Below are 27,869 nucleotides of genomic sequence, written 5' to 3' on the forward strand. Positions count from 1 at the left end.
AGAATTCAAAGTGATGGAAATTTTTTAATGATGTCTTTAATGTAGACATTTGTTTTATAGTTAGAACATAAAGGGCTAATCACAGTTTAAATTCCTGCTCTACAGTAAATCACTACGTTCACATTATAAAACCTTTTATAAGATACAATCATTATAAAATTATTTGCCTTTTCATATACAGCATATTGTAAAAGAACATGTTTATCGTTGTCGTGGTATACCGCTCTTCATCTTCTTCTGCTGATCTCTCTGGATTTGACCAAGCTGAACAGCTGCCAGTGCGACCATACATATCTGAGAGGCAGAGGAATTGATAAAAAGTTAGAGAGTAATACATGCTTTCAAATCAGAATCCTTTTTGCCATCGCAGAACATAATACTCCATCTCTTTCATTTGTGCTACAGTTACAGTACTGTACCAGTGTGTTGTTATAGATGTGAATGCACTTGTGAAATTATTTTTTATGTTTATAGAGACACTATAGCAGAACTTGTTAGTATAGATGAACTGGGAAAGACTGAAACCAATACTAGTTGCTTAATAGCAAGGATGTACAATAATATTGGAATTATATCAGATATTAGGATCCATATCAGGTAAACATTATTAAAGGTTCAAAATATACTGGTTATCTGTACAATCAGTATATGGAAATTGAGCCTGTTTTGAATTCACTCTTTCTGTGATGTCACAAGTAACACATTTACAAATATCTGCCTATTTTCAAATTATTATTATTATTGTTATTATTACTATATTTAATATTTTATACATTTATCTGCCTATTTTATTTCTGCCTAATATATTTTAGTTTTACTCATATGCGATTGTATATCTTGCTACTGTAATACTGCAATTTCCCATTGGGATTAATAAAAATCAGTTGACTATCTGTCTTTCTATCTGTCTCTATGTCCAGTCACACTGAAGTTATAGGGGATGGTTCAGCCTACATTGCTTTTTGAACGACACAATACCAGCCTCTTTTACTTATCGCTGCTGACGGAAGAAAACCTTGTATTGCCCAAATGGTAACTTTACAGGAGAAGGAAAAAACCTACTTTACATTAATGTAAATCAATGGAACCAGACATATTTCCAAGCCATTCTGGGCCATTTCTTTTGGGCCATGCATCATGAAAATTACACACAATGTAAAAAGGCAACAGGTATTTTCAAAATATGTCAAAAAATGAAAAATGAAAAATGACAAAAATGGAGATATGAGGTTTTGTTCTGACAACAGAACATATGTTGGTTTTAAAGGCACAGTAACAAAAGCAGCCTATTTAAATCTGGGGGATAAAGATTAGTGTTTAACTGAATTCTAACTGTTTTTGGTACATAAAACTGCACACAAAAATGTAGAATATAGGCACAAAAAACAGATTTTTTGAGTTGGGTCGTAATTCAGACCAATATTTGATGTATTTATTGTGCTCCAAAAAAGCAGAATTCTTAGGTAACACTTGGCTTAAAAGTCTATTTTATTCCTTTCCTAAACATTACATTTCATAGATTTAGTCCCTGGATCTTTGTATAAGTAATTAGGTGTCACCAGATGCTTACATGAAAACAATGAGGAAAAAAGCATAAACCAAAATTCCCTCTACATCCCTATTAAAAACTAGTTTCAGCATAATGTATAGTTAGGTTTCTTTAAAAGAGTTATTTTTATCTGTAAGAGATTACATGAAACGAAAAGCAGCCTTCTGCATAATCTGGCACGTTATGAATTCTCTCGCTGCTCCTGTGGTGTACTCAAGTCACTACAAGACTTCTCATTAGTAACAACATGCCTTAAAGGGGAATTCCACTGATATTTCTCCTTGCATAATTTAATTGCTGAGATGTAAACAGTCATTCAGAGTGGTGTGATGTGAAATGCCCTGTTCTGGAGAAACATACAGAATTGTTCACAGTGGTGGTGATTGGAACCAGACATAGTGTTGAGACTGTAGTATTTAGTGCCTCTAAGAGCTCAAAGAACGTTATTATGTGAAATGGTTTTGCCTTCCGCAACCCTATCTGGATTAAGCGGTCAACGACGATGATGATGGTTAGGCATGCAATGACAGACAGTTTTATGACAGTTTTCAGATAGATTTTTTTTTCTAACCTTTAATGGAGGATGAAATAACAAAATAGCACCCAGATTATTATTAACATTACACATATAAATTGAGAAGTAGTGTTCACTGTCACTTTGGATTGTATATAAAATGGTTATATTTGCATTGAACACATGGAGAGCCCTGGTTCTTATCACTACCACTGTAAAATCTAAATAATTTTGTCTACAAGTAACTTTTTGACATTGAAACACTCTGAGTGACTTTAAATTTCAGTGATTGTATTACACAGAAATGTTGAAATTCACCCTTAAAATGCAGCTATTTTATGTTTGCAATGCCACAACCAAAAACACCTTTACACAGAATAGGACCTGTAGTACCCTTTAGAACTTTATCCTGCTCACTGAGATGAGGGGTATTTGTTACTGCACTCATTGGACAACAAAAAATTTATCATTACAACTTCTAAACGAACTCAGGAGTGGCAGAAAAGTACTTTTCCTGACATCCCTGAGGATTTCAGTCCAACTTTGACAATTTAATAGACATTTCTGCAGACTTCTTTTTGAATGAGGTAAAATGCAGAGTGGCCAATCAGAACACTGTACTAATACTGGGTAGGGCCTCCCTTTACTCTCCATACAGTCTCAATTCTTCATGGTATGGATTCCACAAGATGTTGGAAACATTCCTTTGAGATTCTGGTCCATGTGAACATAATTGCAATTCTTGCAGATGTTTCCACTTTCATGCTGTGAATCTCCAGTTGGTGTTCATTGGATTCAGATCTGGTGACTGGGAGGGCAACTGAAGAGCACTGAACTTGGTCACATTCATGAATCCAATTTGAGATGACTTTTGCTTTGTGCCATGGTGTATTCTCATGCTGGAAGTAGTCATTAGAAGATGGCTAAATTGTGGCCATGGGGGGGTGCACATGGTCAGCACAATACTCAAATAGGCTGCAGAATTCAAGTGATAATTGTTTGGTATTAACAGGCCCAAAGTATGCCAAGAAAACAATCCCCATATTGTTACACCACTTTGCTCAGCAGAAATCCAGATTCATCAGAACCCTGTTTTTCAGGGTACAGCTGTCCAGTTTTGGTGAGCCTGTGCCCACTGTAGACTTAGCTTTCTGTTCATGGTTGACAGAAGCAGAACCTAATGTTGCCTTCTGCTGTTATAGCCCATCCTCCTCAAGTTTTGACACGATGTGCATTCTGAGAGGATTTTCTGTTGATCACACCTGTACAGAGATGTTATCTGAGTTACCATAGTTAAGGTGTTTCTGTCCGTAGAACTGACACTCATTGTCTGTTTTTTCTTTATTGCACTATTCTGAGTAAACTCTAGAGACTTTTGTGCATAAAAATACCAGGAGATCAGCCGTTATAGAAATTCTCACACCAGTTCGTCTGGCACCAACAATGACACCACAATCACAAAATCACTGAAATCACATTTTCCCCCAATTCTGATGGATGATGTGAACATTACCTAAATCTGCTGGCCCTCATCTGCATGATTTTATCTTTCGTGCTGCACTGTTGCTGCACGATTGTCCGATTAGATAATTACATGAATGAGTAGGTGTTCAGGTGTTCCTAATTAAGTCCTCAGTAACTGTATAACAGTCTTAAAGGGATGTAAATAAAACTCTAAATTCTAATTCTAAATGGTACAGAGAGGCTGGAAATGCTCACGCAAAACACAACCACATAAACTTTGTGAGTGGTCTCCAGGGAGACAATTGTAGAAAAAGGGCCTTTTAAGGTGACTGCAGATCATAGAAGACGACCTTTATGAACCAACTGAGAAAAATAGGCAAAATAAATAAGAAAATGAATTAAGCCCACCTCAAGACAAAGTAAACTGATGCTCATCCCTCCCACTAGCAGAAGATTATGCTTCCCCCAGAGCACAATCTTCTTTAGGCAGCCATTGGTGTAGATACGCTCCCTGACTGACACTTCCTCCATCCTCTGAGTGTTATAGCCACACATGGAGTTAAACACAGTCTGAAAAGAAAGCAGTAGTGCAACTACAGTTACAAAACCTCTGTAATGTTTCTGCACTGAGGATTTCAGCTATTTTCAGTTCACTTCAACTCAAATTACAACAGGCATTGTCACAGAGCAGCTTTACAGAAACCAGGGTCCAAGCCCCAAGTGAACAAGCCATGGTGGCAGCAGCATGGAAAACTTCCTAAGAACAAGAGAAAGAAACTTTGAGAGGAACCAAGACTCAAAACGGGAATCCATCCAATTAGGCTTAACCAATGATAACCAGTGACTACTTTTAGAGGCCTGTCACAGTGAGAATGAGAAACAGCTTTGTGAAAACCACTGCACCTTGTTAGAAGCCTATCAGAGTGGAAGTGAGGTTAGGGAACCCTGTGACTGGAAGGTTGCCGGTTCGATCCCCAGCGCCATGGATAGGGCTGCCTACCACTCCAGGCAAGTGTGCTCACTGCCCCCTAGGGAAGTAAGTAAACTCCCACCAAATCCGCACTATTACCCATATTTCAGTGTGTTCCTTTTTCTCCATACCAAGTAATGTTGCTTCTTTCAGTTCTAACAAACAATATTACATAATTACACTCTAACTTGAATATTTTGTAAACTTTTCACTCTTATGTTGGTCCATCTCAACGTTTTTCTTTTTGTCGCAGGTTCTTTATATTTGCAAAATACAATCAAGATGGTGAGCCAAAATATTACAAGTCAGTGCACTTTTGTCAGTTAAATAAAGGTTCAAGAGAATTAATGAATCACAGATTTGGTTTTTTTTTTGCATTTTATAAAACATATCAATGTTTCCAGATAAAGGGTTTGTAAATTAAGAGTTGATTTAGGTTCCATCAGAAACAGGAGTGTAGCTGCATCCCAGAAAAGTTACTTTTCATCTCTGATGGCAAAGACACCAAAGGCTCAATTTGTGGAATAATAAATAGCCTAATATTACATTGTGGACTGGTTATATATTTTAGCTTCTTTGAAGATGACATACAGTACTTTGCAAAAGTCATGTAAGGCTATTAACATTAGATTAAATACAAATAAATATATACAGAATACACTGTGTTTGATGTATGTCAGTGTGTTAGTTTAAATATTTCCAAATCATTCCAAATCTTTTAGCTGGAGGAGGTCCAGCTAATCCTTTATTAAGTTAAAGTTTTGTTCTGTTGAAGTTGAACAAATACAAACAATAATTAGTGTTTACAGAAGAGACAGGTACCAAACCTGTTGTTTGGAATTATTTTAGTCTTATATGATATTTTCCCAGAACAATTACTGCCAAAGTAAGTTGTTTTCTTTGAATAAAATTCTGAGTAAAGAATTTCACTTCGTCTGGAGTCGTACCTCATTTCGTTGGCGTACGCAGCAAGAGAAAGGCACTCCACATGCTTCCAGACTGGGGTTATTCTCAGTGCAGTTAAAATAGGCATTCTGAGACCAGTCCGAGTAATGATCCACTCCGCAACACAGGAACTGCAACAGAAAAGCCAACATTCACCAGCAATATTCATATTTATGCTCTTGAATGAAAGAAAAAAAAATCGTCTACCTTTTTCTGCACAAAGTCGATCACATTTTCTAGGTCCATGTCCTCTCGATAGAGCACAATGGCTTTCTTCATTAACAGATCAGTCCTCTCTAAAACCTAGGAGAGGATAAAAGTCATACTGAATGAGTTATGCAGTTCTGAGCAAAAGTTTGGGCACCCCTGGACAAATGACATTTGTTTGTTGATTTTCTAAGTGAGAATAAGTTAACACATCATCTACAAAGAAAACACAAATATGGCATTTTCCAAATAAATTTCAGTGCACAATTTGTGGAGTTGAACATACTGCAAGAAATACAATACAAAATATAAAATATGCTATAACTTTTGCACAGGCTAAATTCATGTTTTATTATTTTTTTACTATATGTTAAATTCAGCAAAAACCAGTAATTGTGTATTACAATATGCAGAAGTATGCCTCTGTAGAGGACGTTGCGACCTATTTTTACCAGGGGTGCCCACACTTTTAACATATAATTGCATACACAGTGTTAAAAATAAAGGTCCACAATCAAAAGAAGCACTTTTTTATAATGGATCATTCTTTCAAGAAATGTATATGTAAATGAGGTAAGATGACAAAGCTTTTTAAAGCTCAAAGAATCTCCACATAATGGAAAGTTTTTTTTCTCTAGAACCTTACATGCAAGCCAAGAACCTCTAAAGAACCCTCATTTTTTGAGCATACGTCAAATGATGAATTTACAATTTTTTTAAATAATAAGTTTGTTTTTACCATGTCTGAGAAGATAAATCCCAAAACAGCAGCAGCGATTTGCAGCAGAAGAATGACCAGTAAAACTCCTAAAAACTGAAAACAGATTTTTTTTTTAAATAATGAAAGTTTAATAATAATATCTAGAACTAACTGACCCACAAGCACCCACAAAAACTAAAGGCAAAAAATACAAAAGAGAAAATTCCTAAGATAAAATGGCACTATGTAAGATTTGGGGGTTTGGTTGCGAGCACATTGAAAGAGAATTCGGAGAGAACTTCCAGTCAAAACTTAGAGAAAGGATGAGTCAACTGAGGAAGTGAGTGAATGATCTACTATTGTTAGAATATTTTCATTAGTATGACGCTGATTTTGCAGTTTGAGACCTAAACATAAAGTCAGACCTTCTTTTTGAGCCTGTGCCCGTGACCTTAAATCAGCTAATGCAGCTTTAAGTTCAAAACAAGAAAAAGAAGACAGTCCAACTCGTCACATTCCTGTTTTTGCTTTATTTAACTGCAAAAAAGGTGAGAATACCAAAATAACCCATTTTAATAAGAAACTAATTCAATATTTTCTCACTTTATATCATACATAATCAAATATATTGTCTATCATTAGCTTAATGGAGCATGTCTGAGCTGAATTACCATTTTCAGTAGTATGGCAGCGTCCCTCAGCGCTCCAAAACAGCCAAGGAACGTTATAATGAACATGAGGGAGCCCACAGTGAGCAGCAGCAGAGCCGGGTCAGTCGTCAGAGTGTCCACCACATCTGCAACATCACCACAGCATTCACCCTCATAGCAACAATTCTGTACATGTACATGGAACAACAGAAAAGAAAGCCTGGCCAAAGCAGTTCTTGTGATGAACGAGACGGAGTTCAATACCTTTTTCTTTGGCAATTTTAGCATAGATGCCAACAGCAAACAGGACACCACTGGCCACCTTGAGAAATAAGACAATTTTTGTGTTTTAGGATAAAAGATAGCATTAAACTGTCATATACAGAGCATTTTAATTCATTACTTTAAATCTCGCCAGACAACCTTCACACTGATTGTTAGCCTGATTACAAACTACACCATAGACAATATAAAGTGGCTTACCCAGAATATGTAACAGCAAACAAATAAAGTGTACTTAGTGGCTTTGTAAGCTCCTATTACTGCCATTTTCTTTCATTTATATTGGGAAAAAAAGGATGTTTTCCGCATAACCCGACATGGTCTCCTCAGTTCCTCATTTCTACGGATAAGGCAAGTGACAGCTTGTAGGAAGGTATTCAAAATACCTGCCTGACGTTACTCTCCTAAGTATACCCTGAGGTGCACTTACTCAGAAACACGCTTTCCCACATACAGAGGGATATAATGCCGTTCTTGTCAGATTCAGAGGAACTCTTTTAATTAAATACCATAATAACTATAGTATAAGTCATGGTCCTTGCGACTATATTTAATTAAAAATATTAATTAAAATAATGACTGAGTTTGAGGTGTGCAAATATATAAAATTATACACCAATAATAAAAAACAAAAACAAATAATAGCATTATTACAGGAATGATATCATCTACATTTACTGTCTATTACAATGACATTTTTGTCATTGTCTGAATAAAATTCTTAGTCTGATCTACATGTTGTTATAAATATTTTGATTGCTTGGTTATAAAAAGAGCGTCTCAGAGAGGCTGAGACTTTCAGAAGTAAAAATGAGGAGGGGTTCACCACTCTGAAAAACTGAGCAGGCAAATAGTGCCACAATTCAAGAATAACGTTTCACAACTTAAAACAGCAAAGAACTTGGTTACATCATCATCTACAGTGCATAATATCATTAAAAGATTCCGAGAATCCGGAGAAATCTCTGTATGCAAGGGATGAGGCCAAAAAACTATATTGGTTGGCTTTGATCTTCGGGCCCTCAGGCAGCACTGCATTAAAATCAGACATGATTCTGGAGTAGAGGAGTCAGTTTCTGAAACACTTCTGAAAACCAGTGTCTGTGAACACAGGTCATCGCTGCAACCACAAATGCAATTTAAAACTCTACCATGCAAAGCAGAAACCATACATAAACAGGATCTGTAAACAAAAATAAAGAACAAATTGAGCCTATATTATACTGTATACACTTTCTACATTTAGGAAAGCATTTTATAACAGCTCCTAATACATTCAGGAATGCTTTCATTTCAAATATATTTTACAGTTCTGTTGTCACTACAGTAGCCTTGTAATTTCATTCATTTCTACACTGCATACTGCACTACCACACTTTATCTGCAAAAAATCTGCAGGGATATTTTTCCACACCTCCAAAGTTCAGTCTTAGAAGTTGGCTACATTTTAAGTTTTTCATGATCCAAATCATCCCAAACACATTCAGAGATGTTGAGGTCTGAACTCTGGGATGGACCAGATCCTTTTTTGTCTATTTTCTTTTCTCAGTAAGAGCTTCTTGACAGTTAGCTTCTTAATAGTTTCAGACTCGCAACGCTGAGTCCTCTTCTCCCAGTGGAAGGATGGGCAGAAACCACTGTGGATGTTTTCAGATCTGAAGCAGCTTAATTTAAGTGCTGTTTATCTGATGGTGACAGTTTTGCTGATCTGCTGGGTCTTGTGAGGAATCCCATTTTTACTGACTCATTAGTCAGTTTTGGAAACTCCTGTTATTTTCCTGCCCCGCTGCTTAATCCTGATCCTAAAGAGGATTATCTTTTATCTCCTCAGAAATATCTGTTGAAAAAAGAATAACTTGTACTTAATGGCCATTTTGGGGGAAAAAAAGAGAAATAAATAAAGAGTTGCAATACTGACAATAACTCCTATCTATTTGAGCACATACAAATGCAGAATTTGCCGTTCTTTTTGAGAAGACATCTGGTTCTGACACTGTGTGAGCATCGCACAAATTGCTTAGATTGGTGTCGTGCTCTGGGCTCCTTAAGTTCGTCATTCTACTTAAAGGCATGATGCAGACACACACTGCTCTCTGATTGGCTCCTGCTCTGTCAGTCCTGCAGGCTGATGGTTGTTGATCCTTCCCCTGTTCACAAAGCTGATTGAGTGGATGAAAGTCGAGCCTTGGCATGTCAGCGAAACCTCAGTGCGTTAGCCTGCCTGCTGCTCATGTCTGCATTCATGCTCACGCATTTAATGCCATAAGATAACATTTGCTATTCTATTCTCAGGAAACAAAGCACCATGTTTTCCATTTTTACCAAGATAAAAGAACGTGTTGAGGCTTTTCTGAATGAGAAGAACATCGTAACTGACTGCCTCAACAAAATTGAGGAAAAAATTGGAATTAAGAAGCGGTATCTCGCAATAGGTAAGTTGGATTTATTCAGATTAAAGAAAATTGAGCTGGTCTTCTCATGAAGCCGTTACTTCTGACAGAGAGATATAAAAGGAGGAAGGAGAGAGGCAGCACAACAGACAACAGTGCTAATCCCCTGAGCAACAGGTGGATGAGTAATCAGGCTGTTACCGGCTTGCTGCACGTCTTTATTTATGCCTTCTGTTAGTGGAGCTCAATCTGAATAAACAGCAGCCTGTTAGGCAGTAACAGAAGCATAAACCCATCCTCAAATGACTTTTAACTACAAAGGACTTTTTAAATGTGTATAAGGTTTGCCTGAAGTGTTACATTTCATTTCTGAGCTTTTCTTACTGTAACTTACATTGCAATTAAAAAAAAAACCAACTCAAATGGCTACTGTTAGATTCATCCAAAGCAGAATTACACGCTATACACTCTATATAGAACCATGAACACTCTAAGAACCAGATTCATGATTAAATGGTTCTCTGAATGGTGAAATTATCATAAACATGGTGACATATAGAATATTTTTGAAAAGGGTTCTATATAACACGAAAACGAGTTCTTCTATTGTAACAAGTTTGATATTGTAGCAACAAAAGAACCCTTTTTGGTGCTAGAACCCTTTAATCATGCAAAGGGTTCGTGGAGTCTTCACAGTTCTGTTAACAACCATTTTCTTCACTAAAGAACCCTTGAAAAACCATCTTTCTGAAGAGTGTACACTCTGAAAAAGATGGTTCTTTAAGTGTTCTTTATTAAAGGGAATGGCTCTATAGAGATGGTTCTTCAGATAGACAGAGAATGTGTTGTATATGATTCTATGTAGAACCTTTTTGAAAATGTTTCTATACTGCACCAAAACAGGTTTCTTCCATGGTTTAAAGCTTGTCGTAACCCACACAAGGTTTTCAAAAAATCCTCCCACCTTCATGACTTGTAATACAGTATCGGGCGGGTGGGGTGTAGGCGATCAGTGGAGGTCTTTAATTTTGTAGTCATTGTTTCTTCAGTGATTCACATGCAGACCGAATGAGCTGAAGTACAGAGCCAAAAGGAATCCCAAAATTATGTCACTGTACTGTATCACATACTGACTACACTGTACATCTCATACATACTGAATTTGTTTTATTTGCTTTAGGCCTGTTCTAACATCTGCCATCATTAGAACTATTACTATGATCCCTGCATAAAGCAATAAAATTGCCTTTGTGTCATCACAATGTGTTTTACTATTACTATTATTATTATTATTATTACTACTACTATGTTCACAGGAGCTGTTTCTGCAACTGGACTGTACTTGTTGTTTGGATATGGAGCCTCTCTGCTCTGCAACTTGATTGGCTTCGTTTATCCTGCATATTTCTCGTAGGTGTTCAGTTCAGTCCTCCACATTGAAGTATTGCCAGTTACCATTAAAAATGTTCTTCATGTAACATCAAACAGTTAAACTGGTTTTATTCAACTCTCATTCAAACGAATCAAAATAACGAGCAAAAACAAGAATCGTCAATCTTCATCATCAAATGGCCCAAACTGTGGAAAAGAGAATTTCCGCACTTTTTTTCAAACGTAAACATGGCCAGAGTTTCAAAATATGTTGCTCACTCCAGTCTGTAGTTACTGCCTGTTTTTAACTGTTTCTGTGATGTCATAAAACCAGCACATTTCAGTCTGCAGCAGTTTAGCTCTGCTCATTCTGCTCATCAAGTATGTTTTCTGCCTGGACTGTTTTTAATGAAGCGCAATACAGGACAGCCAATCAGAACAGAGCTCTTCTACAAATATCAGTCTTAAAGGCACAGTAACAAAAGCAGCCTATTTAAATCTGAGGGATAAAGATGGGAAAATAGTCATGTTTAATTGAATTATAACAGTATTTGCATGGTTTTATGTATCAAAAACAATTAATGGAAACCAATGTTGTTAATAGAAAAGGGCACATTAAGAAAAACAGCATGTTTAATACTAAGCAATGGAAAAGGGACTATGAAGGAACATGAACTATGACTACTTTTGGTACATAAAATTATACTGACCTCAGGGAGAAACATAACATACAAGAGAAATGTAGCATATGGGCCCTTTAATTCAGAAAATGCTCTGTTCCATTCATAAGAAAATGTATAAAGAGCATTTGTAACCCATTATGAATGAATGTTATACTGCTAATTCAGGTAGATTTCAACATTTTTTAAAGGTTTGTAGAAGATTTGTCAATGAAAACTGTCAGGCATCAGGCCAGAATTCCCATATCGGTGCACACCTAGTGTGTGGTATTGATTTCTCAGAATATTTTTTGTAAATAAGACTATACTTAATTGCTGGAAACATTTTAGTCACCCAATTTGTCTCTGCGTATTTATATGCTGTTGTCTATTTGTTGTTTTGAAACTATTATAGTATAAAGGCTATCGAGAGCCCAAACAAAGATGATGACACACAGTGGCTAACTTACTGGGTGGTGTACGGATTCTTCGGCGTGGGGGAATTCTTCTCAGATATCTTCCTCTACTGGTTTCCTTTCTACTATGTGTTCAAGGTGAGTGTGCTGTGTGTGCAGTGTCACTGTACCACAACTTTAACTTGCTAGCATCCTTATAATAATCAGTCTTTGTGAAGTGTCTAGATGCAAAACAGAACTTATGACCTTATATACTGTGTGAAGAAGACTGTCCTACACTGCTTGCAATATTTAACCCTTTTCCCATCCATCCATCCATCCATCCCTCCACTGACCCTGTCTTTGCATGGTGCCAGTGCCTGTTCTTGTTGTGGTGCATGGCCCCGTTCTCCTGGAATGGCTCTCAGGTGCTGTACAGGCATGTGGTGCGCCCATTTTTCCTCAAGCACGAGTCCTCTGTGGACAATATGGTCAGCAATCTTAGTGGGAAGGCCATGACGGCCGCAGAATCTGTCACGAGAGAGGGTAAAGGCTTATTTTACCTTTGGGGAAAGTAAAGCGGAGTTCCAACGTTAAACCTTTGGTAGTTGATCTTTCCTGCAATGCAATATTCTCTGTTTATCATATCACCATTTCTTTGACAGTTCTTCAAAGTCTGGCAAAAAACAGGACCATTCACCCAACTGACAGAGCCGAGCCACCCAAAGAACTTCCCAGTTCATCTCCTGTACGTAACCACCTCTATGCTCCACTATTACATTATTAACCAGCTGGCTGAACATAACACTACATTAAACCTAAGAAGTTACAAGCCGTGTGGCTCCCAAGTGGCCTAAAATGTCTAAGCACTTACCCTATTGTCAGGCGATGCCATATTCATCGGTGGCAGGTAGTCCATGGGTGGATCTCTCATTTTCAGTTCTTCATACTCCTTTTGTTAGGATGTGAGGAACAGCTGCAAGGATAATATTAGAGGTGGGGAAAAATAGAATATTTATTTCAAGACATTTTCCCTGGAAAATCAAAACTGGAAAAAAACAGTAGTGTTATATTTTTTGAAAAGTACTATCAAAAGCAGTGAACACAAAGTTTTCTTTTCCAGTTAAACGGGACTAATATTGATCTGTTAATAATGAAACATGCAGTTGGTCAGTGTTTTACAAGTACTGACGATACGTATGATATATTCAGAAAAGCATATTGTATTGTGACATAGTTTATCACGATAACAATATACACTGAAATATAGCCCAGCCCCAAATGAGATGCAAGGACAAAGGAATCAAAGAACTTACCAAATGAGATGTTCTTCTCTCAGTCATCTCTTTCATCGCTTGGTACTGGGCTAAAATTATCTGCCTATGATAAAAACTCATCCTGTTATCAAAGGATGTTTCACACAATCATGCTTTATTGACATTTAGATACACCTACAATTTACATTGACTTTCATCAAACTTTCACCCTATTGTCCCCTTAACTGAAATCATCCAATAAAAACAGAAATTATATCAAAGATCTATGTCACATACTACAGGCAAAAAGTCTTCTGTGTAGGATGCGTGTTTCCTTGCTCTGAAAGCCTCCAATCTCCTTGATTTCTCCAAGTGCATTTAAAGAATTGATACGTCCTTAAAGATCCACCAAAGAGAGCATAACTACCCCCAGATACATGAATGATGGAACGCAATCAGCATTTAGTGTTCTCCTCCAAGCGTGTTGAGCTACCCAGTCATGTTGCATGAGAGGCATCATGAAAAGATGTCATGCTTCATGTGACTCAGAGGAAGCACATGCTAGCCTTCATCCTTCCAACCTCGTAGGACCATGTGATGAGGGAGACCCAGCTAAAGGGTGGAAACTGGTCCTGTCTGGCAGTTAGCATTCGCCTCCAAGCGCATTCAGCTATATATAAATATATAGAAAAAAAGTGCAGATAAAAGGGTGCGTTCATCAGATTCTGTTTCTTACTGGAAGAGAGACCTAATAGCAGAATTTAAAATATGCACATAACCATGCAACCCACCAGTTAATCATCACTGACTCACTGAGAAGATGCTTTATTGATTTTTTTGAACACATCATTTAAGTAAAAGATTAATTGTGACAGCTCTTCATCCAAATGATTTCTCACTCAGCTTAAAAGTGCAGAATCTAAACTTTCAATCGACGCCACAGTTATACCAAATTGTTGGGTAAAAAAGGAGATATTTTATTTGATTTTGAAAAATCCATTTTCACTCTTTTCTCTCTTCATTTTCATGTCTGTACATTGGTTTTCAGAATGAACCCAGTATAGACTAAAATGTAAGTACTCAAGTACTTTATGTTGTTTCTTGTGCCCAGTACTTTACATTAGCAGACATTTTTGCTGACTAATGCAGCTGACGTTTGTTTTACAGCCATGCAGGAAGCTGTTTCCTCTCATACCAAATCTCTGTGAGAGACAGAAAGAAATGGATCTACATTAAACACCAGCAGATCTTCAGCAGACCTGAGAAAATGTACTGGTCAGCACATGCAGTATGTTTAAGTGTCATTTACATCGATCAGCCATAACCTTAAAACCACCTCCGTGTCGATTATCACAGCTCCACTTACCAGATAGGTGCACTTTGTAGTTAGTTGTATTTTGTAGCACTTTGTAGAGTGTAGTTTGTCTGTTTCTCTGCATACATTGTTAGACCCCTTTCATCCTGTTCTTCAGTGGTCAGGACCCCCCTGGACCCTCACACATGGGGGTGGAGTTTAGTGTGTGTTGCACTGGTATAAGTGGACACAGCAGTGCTTTTAAGTTTTTAAACCGTGTCCACTCACTGTCCACTCCAATATACAGCCAACAGCATCCTGTGGACAGCATCCTGTGACGACTAAGGACGGACTAGAGGGTGACCAACACAAACTGTGCAGCACGAGATGAGCTATCACCTCTGACTTTACATCTACAAGGTGGACTAGAGTGGACGGTTAAATACTGCAGCAGCACTGCCATGTCTGTATCAGCGCAACACACACTAACACACCACCACCACCACATCAGTGTTACTGCAGTGCTGAGAATACTGGTACTACACAAAGGTACTACACAAATAGTACCTGTTCTGTGGTGGTCCTATGGGGGTCCTGACCACTGAAGAACAGGGTGAAAGGGGGCTAACAAAGTATCAGAGAAACAGATGGAATACTGTCTGTAACTGTAGAACTACGAAATGCACCTACAGAGTAAGTGGAGCTGATAAAATGAACAATGAGTGTAGAAACAATGAGTGTAGATTGGCTGATCGGTGTATATGTCAATTCTGGAAAAAGATTTATACCATTTCAGGGTGTCAGTGTTGACCTCATGTTGAGTTTGCTCAAACAATTTAATCCTGTATTACTTGAAGTCGCACCCACATAGCTTTTCCTGCTGATTTGTATAGGCGTTTCAGTTTTAGCTGTACTGTTCTGATACATTCATTCAACCCTATAAATTGTGCATTCTGGAAATAGCCTACATTCATGTTCAGTTAAACCATCGTTAAGTCTTTCTTGCTCGGTATAGATTGAACAGTAGTATATTTAACACCTTGATTTGATCCTGACACTTTTTCCAATACAGAAAATCAGCAAGATTTCTCATCTTGTAAGTATGTAAATGAGACTGTCAGAACATAATGCATCTACAGAACATCTGAAGGTATAATGCATTATGCCTTGCATTTATGTCTAATTTATGTCTAATGAACATTATCATGTTAATCTTATTTTAATAGCTTTTTGCAATCTTGTCCGCAGCAATGTACTCGATTTTCAATAAATTTCTTTTGTATTTAACAAAGTGAAAGCAGTATTTTGTGTGTCATAATTTCCACTATGCTGTTTTAGCGCTGGATTTGCAATCCTTTTATGTATTTTGTGAAGCAGAAAAATAAATAGAGCACATTTCTTAAAAGGGAATTCCACCATTTTTCTTTACATTTCTGCATAATTAAGTGGTTAAGATATACACATTACACATACACAAGTCATTCAGAGTGGTTTGGTGTGAAAGGCTTTGTTCTACAGAAACTTTTTCTAGAGAAAAAGTCTGAATTGTTCACAGTGGTGGTGAAAAGAACATATGCCACCTATGAAAACCCCGACAGAACGCATCGTATGAAATGGTTTAATGTATTAAATGTTTACCGTTAAATTATGCAGAAATGTAAAAAAAAACGGTGGAGTTCTCCTTTAAGACATGCTATATTTTTTCTGCTTCACAAGGATGATGCTCATTCCGCAAACCTGGTATCAATAAATAAAGCCTTTGTTAACGCAACTGGTGTATTTGCTAATTTAACAAATGCCTTTGCTTTAGTGGTCAAAAATGTCATTTTGATAGGTTATAGTAAGTGTATGGCCAAATCATGAACCTATGCTTACCGTGTCTGTTTTGTGGCTGACTTTCCTTGAAATATTTACGCATGTTCATTACTCCAAACGAAAAACCGAAAGAAACCGGCTCTGACTGAAAGCGTTGGATGCTGGTGCATTATGGGAAATGTAGTGCATGTAGCGTGTCCTGTAGTTCTGCTCCGCAATCCTAAGGCTAAAACGATAAAAGTTATGGACTTCTTATTGGCTTTTTACCACCGTGATTTTACTGTGGAACAACAACATTTTACTTAACTTTGGTCTAAAGACGCCGCTGAATCAAACCACTCTGAATGACTTTGTTTATATCTCAACGACTGAATTACACTGCTAGAAAAACCAGCACAGCTTACTCCAGCACGGAGTTCCTGGAGTTCAGGACGGTGTACAGACTTTTAAAAAATTGATTGAACACCGCTTTAAATAATATTAAACAGGTTTAAATGAACCTTTTCTGTAATTTTCTATTATAATTTAAAAAGACAAGGTCATCAATTATTGCTCCTTTTCCTGTTTGCTTAAAATGCAGTAACTATATTTACTTGCATTTCCAAAAAGTACAATATGATAATAATAATAATTAAAACATGACCTCTCTCCCAGCCTATAGATGGCAGTGTGCAGTAGAAAAGAGGGATAAGCTAGCACAGCAAATCCGGAGAAGTAGTACCGTCAACAAGCAACGTTGACGCTTCACGGTTCATTTTAATTCGTTTATTCTTCTACGGCATCGTTTATAAAATGAACTTTTGCATATGTCTTCTTGTTTATTCACGGGTAAAACTCACGCAGTGACACACCAAAAGGGTTTATTGCGTTTTCTAAACTAAAGTAGCTGAAGTGAGCAGACTCTTTTCCACAGCTGGCCGCAGAGCTGAGGACCGAGAATTGATTCTGTCGGAGATCGAGATGAATCTGGGATCCAAAGGAAAGAAGAGAATGGTTCTGCCGTCTCGACCTGACCCTCCGTCAGTGGAGCAGATCATAGAGGACATAAACCGAGCTTACCCCAATGATCCAGTCTTCAGCCTTCTGCAGGAGTCCAGCGAAGGTGGTCTGAATGTTTAGGAGTCTGTTAGCTGACTGCGCAGTTACTGTAACGATAACAGCTTCAAGATCAAGATAGGGTTCCATGCCTTAATTCATTCTGCAGAGCTATGTGTGATGATAATCTGCACTGTCTAGAAATTTTCATTAGATTTTATTATTGTTTTTATTTTTTAATTTCAGTTTATTTTCAGTTACTTTTAAGCCCCCAGTTATAGGTTTAGTTTAGTTTTTGTTTTCTTGAAAGTAATCGTTTTTTAGTTTTTAGTGTTATAAGTGCTGGGACATACTGACTCAAATATTTCATTTCAAAATAAAAGTCTAAAGTAGCAGCCCTGTGCGAATGAAACAGTAACAGTACAAAAGCCCACATTCAGCATGTTTCCATTTTCAAACGGTGGTCCCTTCCCACTAATAATTGGATACTAATTATTTTTGTGGTGCTACAAATGCAGTAATATGAATAAAATGTAGAGATGTTTAGTACAAACATCAAATGTAGGTTTAAAATTGATCTGTGCTGATACTTTTTAAGCAATTATCCCCCTTTACTGATATAATTACAGTATCATCATGCATCCCTAAAAATCATGCAACATTTCTAATGTGATGTATTCCTCCAGATTTGAAGGGGGGATCAAGCAGCAGTGGAGTGGAGGCGAGGTACCTGCAGAGCCGCCGGTACTTGGAGCTGAACGAGAGGCTACAGGAGGCACGCACTGAACTAGTACAGAGAAGAGAAGAGCTCAGAGTGGTGGGAGAGTCTTTAGAGAAAAGTGTAGCAGAAGTGAAGGACGGAGCAATCTGACAGACCATCATGTACTGTTGGAAGCCTCTCACTTCTTTGGTATGTTTTGATGATTTTGAACTGTTGTGCCAGAAAGTGGACTGTCATCTCTTTACCTGTACCTTGCATCATAAATTCTGAAGAGCTGGAGTGTGGAGCCCAACCAACGAGGCATTTCTGTCACTTACTAATCAGAATTGAAATTGCTGTTGTTCCTTATAATATCCTATGAATTTATTAATAATCCCTTTGTGGATTCGATGTTAATACAGTGATTGTTATCATTATTCTGTTTGACTGAAGATGTCTAGACACACAGTCTAAAAGTAGACAGCACTGCTGTCTGTACTTTGTTGTGCTGTATGTGCCAGATTTAGCAGTGGTGTCAAATTCTGCCTTTTAAACATTGTCCTTTGATTTTGGGTTATGCTATAGCTGCTGCTGTAGTTCTTCTGTGGGACATCTTAACAACCTGTTAAACGGATACCAGCTGAACTGGTTTATAACATTGAGTGTGTTTTCATGCACATAACAATGGTAGAAAATCAGATTTAGTCAGTAATCTGATCAACACACTTATATGCCCTTGAGTAATCATATGATGGGAAACTAATCAGGGCAGTAATCAGATTTCTATGCATCTGGCGAGTAAATTCACAGAAGACGTGATGTAAACGTAAAATCAAACCTCATGCCACAATTTTTTTAAAGTGCCACTTTACCTGAAATTATGAAAATACATCAAGAAGAAGAGAGGTGGAAAAATAAGAAGATGAGAAATATTTAAATCCTTCATTTCATTGACAACGTATTCGGTTTCAGCATCGCTCCAAAAGTGTTTTGCTGCGTCTCGCAGCAACGCTCCTTGCTTATTTCCAGTATAGCAGTCTGCTCCGCACATGTGCAGACTGAGAAGTCCGAAAGAAATCAGATTAAGAGTTTACATGCACTGAGAAATCTGATTACTGAGCGAAAATCCAGCTCTCTTTAGCAGAGTTCTTAAACGGATTTGTAGATCAGAGTATGGTGTTTACATGACTATTTGAATAACTGGATAACTGCAAAAAATCTGATTATGATAGGATTATTGCATGTGAACACATTGCTTCGCTCAGCTGTAATGAATTTAAGATATCAGTCTTGGGTGTTGTGCTCACTCTGTGAAAAAATGACCTTATAAAACAATTCATGTTAAAAGCACTTCATTGTCCATATTGGGTATGTTGAACATTCATATGTGTTAAAGGGGGCATTCCAAACTAAAACTAGCATTTAACGTTGCTGTCTTATGCAGTATTCTGTAGAGCAGCACTGCATCCATCAGTCTCTGTTGCATCATTTTTGTTTTCCCTCATCCATATTCTCTCACTACAGCATCCTTATCAATTTGTACATTATGGATTATTCGGTTCTCCACTGAGAATCCCCTTACTCAAAAAAAAAAAAACAAACTTTCAGGATACATCAGAAATGGGTTTTCCTAGACTCTAAGCTGGTAAATCCCACTCTAGAGAGTACTGCAGCATCATTGTTATATTTTTCATGTTGACTGCAGCGTCTCTTACAAATCAGGCTGTGTAAAAATAGCACATTTTTCACATTTATAATGGACACAATCTATTAAAATGAAGGTGAAAAAATACACACCAAATCTTCATGAGTACATTTATTATGGAAATCAACCCTTGGCCATCCCTAGGTAATACTGTTGGTTTCCAACACAATTTGCATCCAGCAAAAAAAAAAACATTTCAGCGTATAGTGCTGGCGCATTGATTTGGACATTAATCTCCAATGAAAATAAACAAGTACACCAGTATGTACGTTCTTGTCGATGTGTTACATATACATAGTGAAATACAGTAAGAGTTCAAATTGGAAATTTTCAGTAATGAATCTGTGCATAATTTCTGCATCTCTCTGATGAGTCAGTAATAAAGGGATATTAATTTTGAGTGCTTACAGATTTTGCAGAAAGACAATGACAGTTAAAAATGGGTCTTCTTTTTTGATTTGGGTACATTTAACTCTCACACTCAAAACAATAGACTATGCATATTATTTTAATCAGTCACTGAGCTTTGTAGCTTTGGGCGGTGGTCACCAGCCCTCTTCCTTGAGATCTACTTTCCAGCAGTTTACATTTAACATGGTATCCCTTTGACCTAACACTAATGCACCTGATTCAGCCAATCAAAGACTTCTCAAGAAGTTAAATCGCTGGAGCAGGTGTGGAAGATTTTTTGTCTGCAGGAACGCAGATCTTCCAGGACCAGCTGGAGACAGTGACTGGTGACCGCTGTCCTTGAGTTTCACAGAAAAATTTTATTTCTTTGTTGAAAGCTTCTGTTGTACCACCTGGCCAAGCTATTACAACATCCATTACATGGGGCTTTAGGGGGTTCAAGATGTGAGGGCCAGTGATGTCAACATCTCAACATGAGCATTTACATTCAGAGAAAATTCACATTATGTATTGTTATTCTTCAGAGACCCTTTCCAATCAACTATAGAATAGCTACATAAAGACTGAAAATAACGACGGAGCATGATTTCATCATGTAGACAGCTGAACAGTAGGTTCAATGCTGTTTTTTTTTACTGTCAGTCTGCTTGGGCAACGGTCGATCAAGCCACAATGTAATTTGTACTGTGGATCTGCTTGTATTGCAATGCATTTTTAACAGATATTCACCGATGAGTTGATCAGTGAGTTCTTAAATTATTCCTCTCCAATAATCCACAGAATAACGTGTTATTTTTGCTCTTAATTGATTAAACCATACCTGATCATACACAAAATGACATCAAAGCATTCAATAAGCAGAGATTATGTACAGCCACCTAAGTGTATTACATACAGTTGCTAAACAATTAACAAGTACATCTCTTTTTTTATTCAAAAGATTTAGAGATGATCCCTCCATCTGTATTACTTATGTGTCATGGGACAGGATTATTCCACATCGATAACACATAGATGTGCACACGAGGTGAATATTGAGCATGCTAGTAGTAGCGGCGCTAGGAGTACTTTTTGCTTACTGGGAAGCATTAGAGCATCTTTGCAAATATATACAACAGTATCACTACATACCAACAAGGATTATATTATGTTCTCGCTGTGCTGACTTGGGCTGACCTACCACAAATGTATTTACCTGCAATAATAAAAGTGAAGGCTAAGGGCATTGATAATCAGTGTCAGTGGCATAATGACATACAAGAAATACTGTGCATAATGCATAAATGTGAAATTTTCTTCTTTGTACTGTAACAGTCTTTCAGGCTTTAGGTGGCATGTGTTCTTCCAAAATGTCCAGTAATCAAGTCTCTGATTAGGGTGATTTGCATATTGTTTGTCATGAATACAGAGCTGGATGTAGTCGTCCACTGTGGTTCATAAAGAACGCTCTACTGTGTCTGTGTCAAACTCTCAACTTGAAATCCTTTTTCTCATATGATCAAGTGTCCAAAACAAAACAAGCAATGGTTCATGTATGTAACTGTACAAAAATATAAAAAAAGGGACAGCTTCACTTTAATGGTGTACAAGTTCCAAACAACAGGTTAAATCCAATGAGAAACTACAGTTCATGCCTATTTGTCCACATCCAACTCAGTGATAGTAATTCAAAGCCAATGAAGAAATGTTTGTCAGATAAATAATTTTTGAAGCAAATGGCAAGCGCAAGACTGTGTCCGAGGTAAAGTAGATTAATGTTGCTCACTAAACCACCTGAGTTTTTACAGCATCAGGAACACAGAAGTCAAGCTTGCAACAGTGACCAATTTTAGGTACTAAGCTTCAAGTTTTTCACCTGTCTTCTCAGGTATTGTTGGTACTTGATTCTGTGTTTCTTGAGAGCAACAAGCCATCGGGCTGGGGACGTAATTGAATGGAGTAACTCTGACAGCTTTGCTGGGAGAACTATGACGGAAGTGACCTATGCCACCGCTATGGCTGCTCTCCACAGACTGAAAGGTTGAGGTGGAAGCTGTGCTGTAATTTTTGAGGGATCCATCAGAATCTCCGTCTTGCAGGTTATTCCCAGACGGCATGCTGATCTTTCTGAGAAGAGCTACCTTTGCTGCCTCCACAGAAATCACTGTGCCATTCTCATTGGTAGGGGAGGTGCTTGAATTGGTTTTATTTGTTGAGAAATCCTCGGTTTGCACCGTTGCGTCACTTGTTTTACGTGATATCAGTGTAATCGTTGGAAGTTTCCCTGGCAGTGATGGTGGTGGTGGCACTGGTTTTTGCCCTTCAGGGGAAGGCACCAGAGGCAAAGCAGTGGCTGGAAGAGTGCTCTTTAATATCTGGGGAACATCTTCATCACGAATCCTCCTCCAGGTGACTTTGTTGTTTCGCGATCCAATTCGGCCCTGCCTCTGTTTTAAGTCCTTTTCACTCTTGGCACGTCCACTCGAGTCTGAAGATGAAGAGCGCAGGGAGGAGCGGCTGGTGACACGACTCAAGATGTTTATGCTTGGGGAGGAGGAATATCTTTTGAATGTGTCTTCTCTCTTCTCCCGTTGCTTTGGCTCAGGTATGTTCCTCTGAGGCATCCTGCAAGGACTTTCTGAACTTGTCCTTCTGGCTGGACGTTTGACTGTGAGGTCCCTGTCGGTGGAATTTGCCCTTGATAGAGTCATATTCTGCTTGAGGACGCCTTGATCCTGTCCATTTCTTTGGCCTAGAGCCCCCTGCAATCTTCTTGTCCCTTGTGTTGCCGGTTTCAGCTCCTGGCAGCGAGAGGAACAAAGAAAAACTGCTGGGGCTCCTGGACAAGCTCTTCGAGGTGATCCATGCTTGGATGTAGGAACTGAGCGCGAACAAGGAACATCTTGTCTTGAGACATTTGATCTTTCTTTGATGAAAGTTAGCTGTCTCAAGAAACCATTGCGATCTGATTCACCACAGCGTGAATGAGCAGATGTCATACGCACTAAATCCAGTCGATTGGCTGGTAGAATTCTTTTCCCTGTTAACTGGCTATTTTGTCTGATTGCAGTAGTCGGTTGATTGGTCACTAATGGTGAAATTGCTCTTGACTGCCTTGAAGGATTCTGCATGAATGGTATCCTGACAGGAGATTTCTGTGTTTTGCTGTCTGTACCAGATCTTGGGTTTTGACTGGGTGTTGGGACGCTCCCTTTCTTGTCAGGTGGACTGCTTGGAGCTGAGCCTGCCATTTTCTGACTTTGTTTTACTGTCTGGGTAGGGGAGGTTACTTTTTTGTAAGGCTGCCTGGAAGGGGTTGAACTTTGAGATGATCCTGATGATGAGCTCTTTGGGATCCTGGCAGGTGGAGTTGAGCTTCTCTTGGGCAATGACAGCTGAGTAGAATCGTTATTGAGTCCCAGTCTATGAAGGCTTCTAGACCGATGTTGAGCTAAGTTTGGATTCTTTGGAGCATCTGTTTTGGGGCTCACTTTCTTAGCTGGTGGTCTTTGTGAAAGTGTTGTCTCTTTCTTGGGCATGTATATGACTGTTCTGCCTCTGAAAACTACAGGCAAGTTTGGAACCGGTTTACGTGGGGCAAAATCAAGTGGCTTATTGGCCTTTTTGTTATCTTTGATTACCTTCTTCTTGTCATTGATGTCAGGTTTTGGGGTAAAGCTTGATCCTGACATAAATGAGAGAACAGATTCTGATTCTGATGATGGTTCTTGGGACTTTGAAGCTTGCAACTTTGTAATTATTGTGTTTGCTCCCTCTTGTATTGCCCTCCATTCAACACTGTTGAGATCAGAATCTTTATCAGATGCCATTTCATCACTGCCCAGACCATCTTCAGGGCCCCAGTCTTCAGAATCCTTCTGAAGAGCAGTTTTCAGTTTTTGCTTTTTCTCACCCTTTCTCTTTCTGTTGGATTGTTTTTTCTTTTGCTTTGGCATTGCAGATGTTATACATTTTAATAAAAGATCGTCCTCAGAGTCCATGCTCACTGAACTTGGTGAGCTGTTATCTTCAAATTGATTTTGGGTATGTTGGGCTTTTGGAGGACATTGAACTGAATTGGACATCAAATTATGTTTATTTCTCAACCATACTCGCTGAGCTTTCCCTACTTGTTCCTCAAACTCTGCATCACTCAAAGAGCTAAGAGATGAGCTAAGGGAGTAACATGGGGGAGCTTCTTCCAAAATCAGATTTTGCTTGATTCTGTGAAACCCATTCCTCTGGAAATTGTCCATACGACCTTTTGGATTTGAATAGTTGGGCCCTACGTTATTCTTACTTGTATCATTCAGTTGTTTCTGTCTATTCCTTGCCCTTGCCATAAGTCCATCTTCTTTATCCATTTCATTGTCATATAAGCAGTAGATGGTGTCCTCTGTGGGTGTGGGGTGGCGCATTGATCGAAAAGCTGTGTTTTCCTGTGTATTACTTCTGGAATATGTCTTCTTATTTTGATACATGTCTGTACCTTGCTTTCTGACTGTAAAATCTAAATGTGGCATACTTTGTGACAGGTTTTGTCCTTGCTTTTGTACTTGTCGGACTGGGGATTGGCTCTGGACTCTTTGCTGAGTCATTCTAGCTGCCATCTCCTTACTTTGTATAAGTAACCTTTGAGTAGGAGTCATTTGCTTCACTGTTTTGTTCATTTGGTTTGTTACTATGTCAGACTGACAAGCCATTTTACTTGATTTGTGGAAACGAGAGAAGAGGCGTAGTTCTTCAATTCTCTTTGCCTCAATGTCAATAAGTTCCTGTGTTTCTTTGTTTCTGGACCGCCAGTCTTTTGACCCTTTCATCTTGACTGGGTATTGAAGAGTCTCATCACTTAAGGAAGTGGTACTTGAGAAATAAATTGGAGTACCTTCAGCAGAATCAGTGTAGGAAGAATCATCACAATGAATATCTTTCATGCACATTCCTACCTTTCGGCCAGAGCACATCTGATTGTTATTATTCTGCAGCACCATGTATACTGGTAACTGCACAGATCTTTGAGCCTGGGTGTTTAAAACTTGGTTTGAGAGGGTAGACATTAAAGTGGGTCTTACTTTCTTAAACCTAGAGGGCATGGCTGAATTGATGCACTCTTTGAGAATTTCAATGTCATCATCAGAGTTGCCCTCACTGTACTGATCTTGATCCATATGTGATGGATCATCAGCATCTCTCTGTCCAGCATATACTGGGTCATTGTCTTGCTGATTTAGCAATGGAGTAAGCTTGAGCTCCACATCTTTCTGAACATAGTGCTCATGCAGAGGTAGGGCGCTCAGACTGGAGGCACAAGAGAAATTCTCAATTGGTTTTTCGACAGTGAAGTAGATCATCGTGTCCAAGTCTGGAGGCAAGTTGAACCTTTCTTTAAAGTCTGCAATTTCCATGAACTTCCGCAAACTGTTTTCCCACTGGCCTGCAACACCACCAAGATTTTGCTGTTCTGGTCCACTTGATTCAGCACAGCATGGAGTTTTACTGCGACTCGGGGGCATGGTTTGGCCTGGGCTGTCTGGGAGATCACTCGGGCTGACGGTTCCACTGATCATTTCACTACAAGGATCACTCTGTATTGAACTAGCAATTGAAGGGGACTCAAAGCTACCCAGTGAACTTACAGAGCTACAGCGGCTCATCACAAGTGGTGTCTCGTGAATGTAGTTGTCTGAGGAACTGGATGGCGTCCTGTCCTCATTTAGTACTGGTGATGTCGCTCTAAGGAATGTCTTTTCATGTCTCAGTGTGCAGGGAATCTGAATGAGGTCAGAAGTACTGCTGCTCGTGGGACATGTTTTCTGATCAGTCAAAAGCAACTGGCTATCACTCAAATCCTCTAGTGTCTCGTCCTCTTCCTCCTTCTTCACTACATCACCATCTTCCACTTCAATAATTTCCAGAGATGAGTCGCTCTCTAGCTCATTTTCGCTTTGACTCTGTCCATCTAGGGCTCCATCACCAGAAGAAAGGGAGGACAAAGAGCTGCAACGTGAGAAACAGATTGGTGTGTTCTCCACTGAATACTTCTGTGGTGTCTCCAGCTGGCCTATTGTTGGGCTTCTTGTAGAGCACACTGGGGAGAACTTGCTAATACTTCCACCAGTCATCACAGTTGGGACCCAGGCTTGTCTTCTCATTGCCTGAGCTGCCTGAACATTAATAGCAGTCTTTGCAACACCAAACCTTGCAACACTCTGAATCAGTGGAACATGCTGATAGGAGGGAGAGAGCTTAATGGTAGGTATGCTGGTATCAGAAGATACCCTGGTTGATACAGTTGCTGGTGTTGCAATAAGAGGTTCTTGACCCTTTTCTTCATCTGTGCTACCTTGATCAGGTAATTTCAGATCTTTTGCTGTCTCAGAATCTCTCTCAGGTATCTCATTCTGACAAATTAATTTGGAAACAGTGGTACTGCTTTTTAGCAGTTCCTCATGAGCTACCTTAAGATCAAGCTTGTTTGGTCGCTTTTGTTCTGCTGTCTTCAGGGAAGATCGTATCTGGTCCTTACTCCCACAGTAGCCATCACTGGTGCTACCACTGTTAAGGCTATCATTGGATAAACTTGAGTTGGCTGTTTTAAGTCGCAGTAGGGCATGAGCTCTGCTGAAGCGCTCCTTCTGTGAAAAGGAGTGGATATCAGAAAGACCGCAAGGGGAACACGACTTAGCTCGTGCCTCATGGAGATCATCAGGCCCATAATTCCAATCTGCAAAATGATCCTCAGAACTGAGACTGAAGCTGTCCTCTGAAGATGTGTGCATGGTAATATCTTCCACCAATTTATCAATTTTAGCCACAGTGTTAGTGATCTTTTTTGCTAACTTTTCAGCTGCAACAGTCACCTCATCTTCAGGAGGTTGTGTCTTTTTATCATCTGTTGGTAATGGTCCCACATCTTGCTCGGGTTCATTTTCTCTCTTGCGAGGCTGATTTTGAAGAAAGTTGGAGTTGTTCAAGAACATAGAGAGCATAGAGAAAGTCCCAGTGTCTAAGCTACTTGAAACATTTGGGGCCTCATCATCATCAAAACATCCAGAGTCTGAGGCATAGTCCTTTGCTAAACTCTCTATGTGTCGTAGCGGCTTGTTAATATTCAAATGCTTGGGGCTTTGCTTCTCAATTGAATCAAATGTTTCTGCCAGGTGTTTTGCATCTAGCTCAGCCTCCAATGCTTTTTGCTTCCTCATATAGAGTGAAGGCATGCAGGAGCCTGGAGATACAACAGCAGTATCTTTATATTTGAGTGGGCGGTTTGTGAGGAGGTTTCTCAGAGCTGCAGCACTTCCCATGGCTATCATTTTGTGCTTTGAATGGATGAGATTGCGCAGCATGCTCACAGCTCCTAGGTCCCACAGTAATTCCTGGTCCTTTGGACTTCGAGCAGACAGATTCCACAGGGTTCCACATGCGTTGCTTACAATGGTTAGACTGTGAGATCGTAGGTGCTGTAACAAAGTCTGGAGGCAGTTGTGATCCCTGAGGATTTGTCTAGGGAGGAAATGGAGGGAAAGTATAAATAATTACGGTGAGGTATTGAAATTAAGTACTGTGTAGTACTGA

General features: G+C 38.9%; 4 protein-coding genes across 5 annotated transcripts in view; 2 read left to right on the top strand and 2 right to left on the bottom strand.

Annotated features, from left to right (window-relative positions):
- Positions 1–4: 4 nt before the first annotated feature.
- zgc:113223 (uncharacterized protein LOC541424 homolog) lies at positions 5–7,608 on the bottom strand. Its single transcript, XM_017714289.1, has 8 exons — positions 7,483–7,608; positions 7,264–7,321; positions 7,021–7,145; positions 6,389–6,463; positions 5,650–5,745; positions 5,445–5,573; positions 3,936–4,097; positions 5–294 (listed from the first exon to the last, which is right to left on the bottom strand). Exons 1-8 carry the CDS (start codon positions 7,546–7,548, stop codon positions 202–204), a joined length of 804 nt encoding a protein of 267 aa, XP_017569778.1. The 5' UTR covers positions 7,549–7,608; the 3' UTR covers positions 5–201.
- Positions 7,609–9,390: 1,782 nt separating this feature from the next.
- On the top strand, positions 9,391–15,109 carry reep6 (receptor accessory protein 6). Of its 2 annotated transcripts, XM_017714291.2 has the most exons (8): positions 9,391–9,488; positions 9,574–9,713; positions 10,988–11,081; positions 12,117–12,255; positions 12,474–12,642; positions 12,762–12,844; positions 14,401–14,424; positions 14,520–15,107. In XM_017714291.2, exons 1-7 carry the CDS (start codon positions 9,472–9,474, stop codon positions 14,419–14,421), a joined length of 663 nt encoding a protein of 220 aa, XP_017569780.1. In that variant the 5' UTR covers positions 9,391–9,471; the 3' UTR covers positions 14,422–14,424; positions 14,520–15,107. The 2 variants fall into 2 exon arrangements, with proteins under 2 accessions (XP_017569780.1, XP_037401044.1); XM_037545147.1 differs by lacking the exon at positions 12,474–12,642 and having other exon boundaries at positions 14,520–15,109.
- A 2,035-nt stretch (positions 15,110–17,144) lies between these two features.
- Positions 17,145–20,135, top strand: c15h19orf25 (chromosome 15 C19orf25 homolog). The gene is made up of 3 exons (XM_017714245.2): positions 17,145–17,289; positions 17,375–17,563; positions 18,183–20,135. The coding sequence occupies exons 1-3, from the start codon at positions 17,268–17,270 to the stop codon at positions 18,365–18,367; spliced, it is 396 nt and encodes a 131-aa protein (XP_017569734.2). The 5' UTR covers positions 17,145–17,267; the 3' UTR covers positions 18,368–20,135.
- Positions 19,998–27,869, bottom strand: part of apc2 (APC regulator of WNT signaling pathway 2) — a 34,544-nt gene continuing 26,672 nt past the window's right edge. Inside the window, exon 15 of the mRNA XM_017714292.2 lies at positions 19,998–27,797. Coding sequence (XP_017569781.1) covers positions 22,148–27,797 — 5,650 coding nt within the window. The 3' untranslated portion in view covers positions 19,998–22,147. The remainder of the gene's footprint in view (positions 27,798–27,869) is intronic.

The sequence above is a fragment of the Pygocentrus nattereri genome, chromosome 15 (genome assembly GCF_015220715.1).
Source record: "Pygocentrus nattereri isolate fPygNat1 chromosome 15, fPygNat1.pri, whole genome shotgun sequence".
NCBI classification, from domain to species: Eukaryota; Metazoa; Chordata; class Actinopteri; order Characiformes; family Serrasalmidae; genus Pygocentrus; species Pygocentrus nattereri.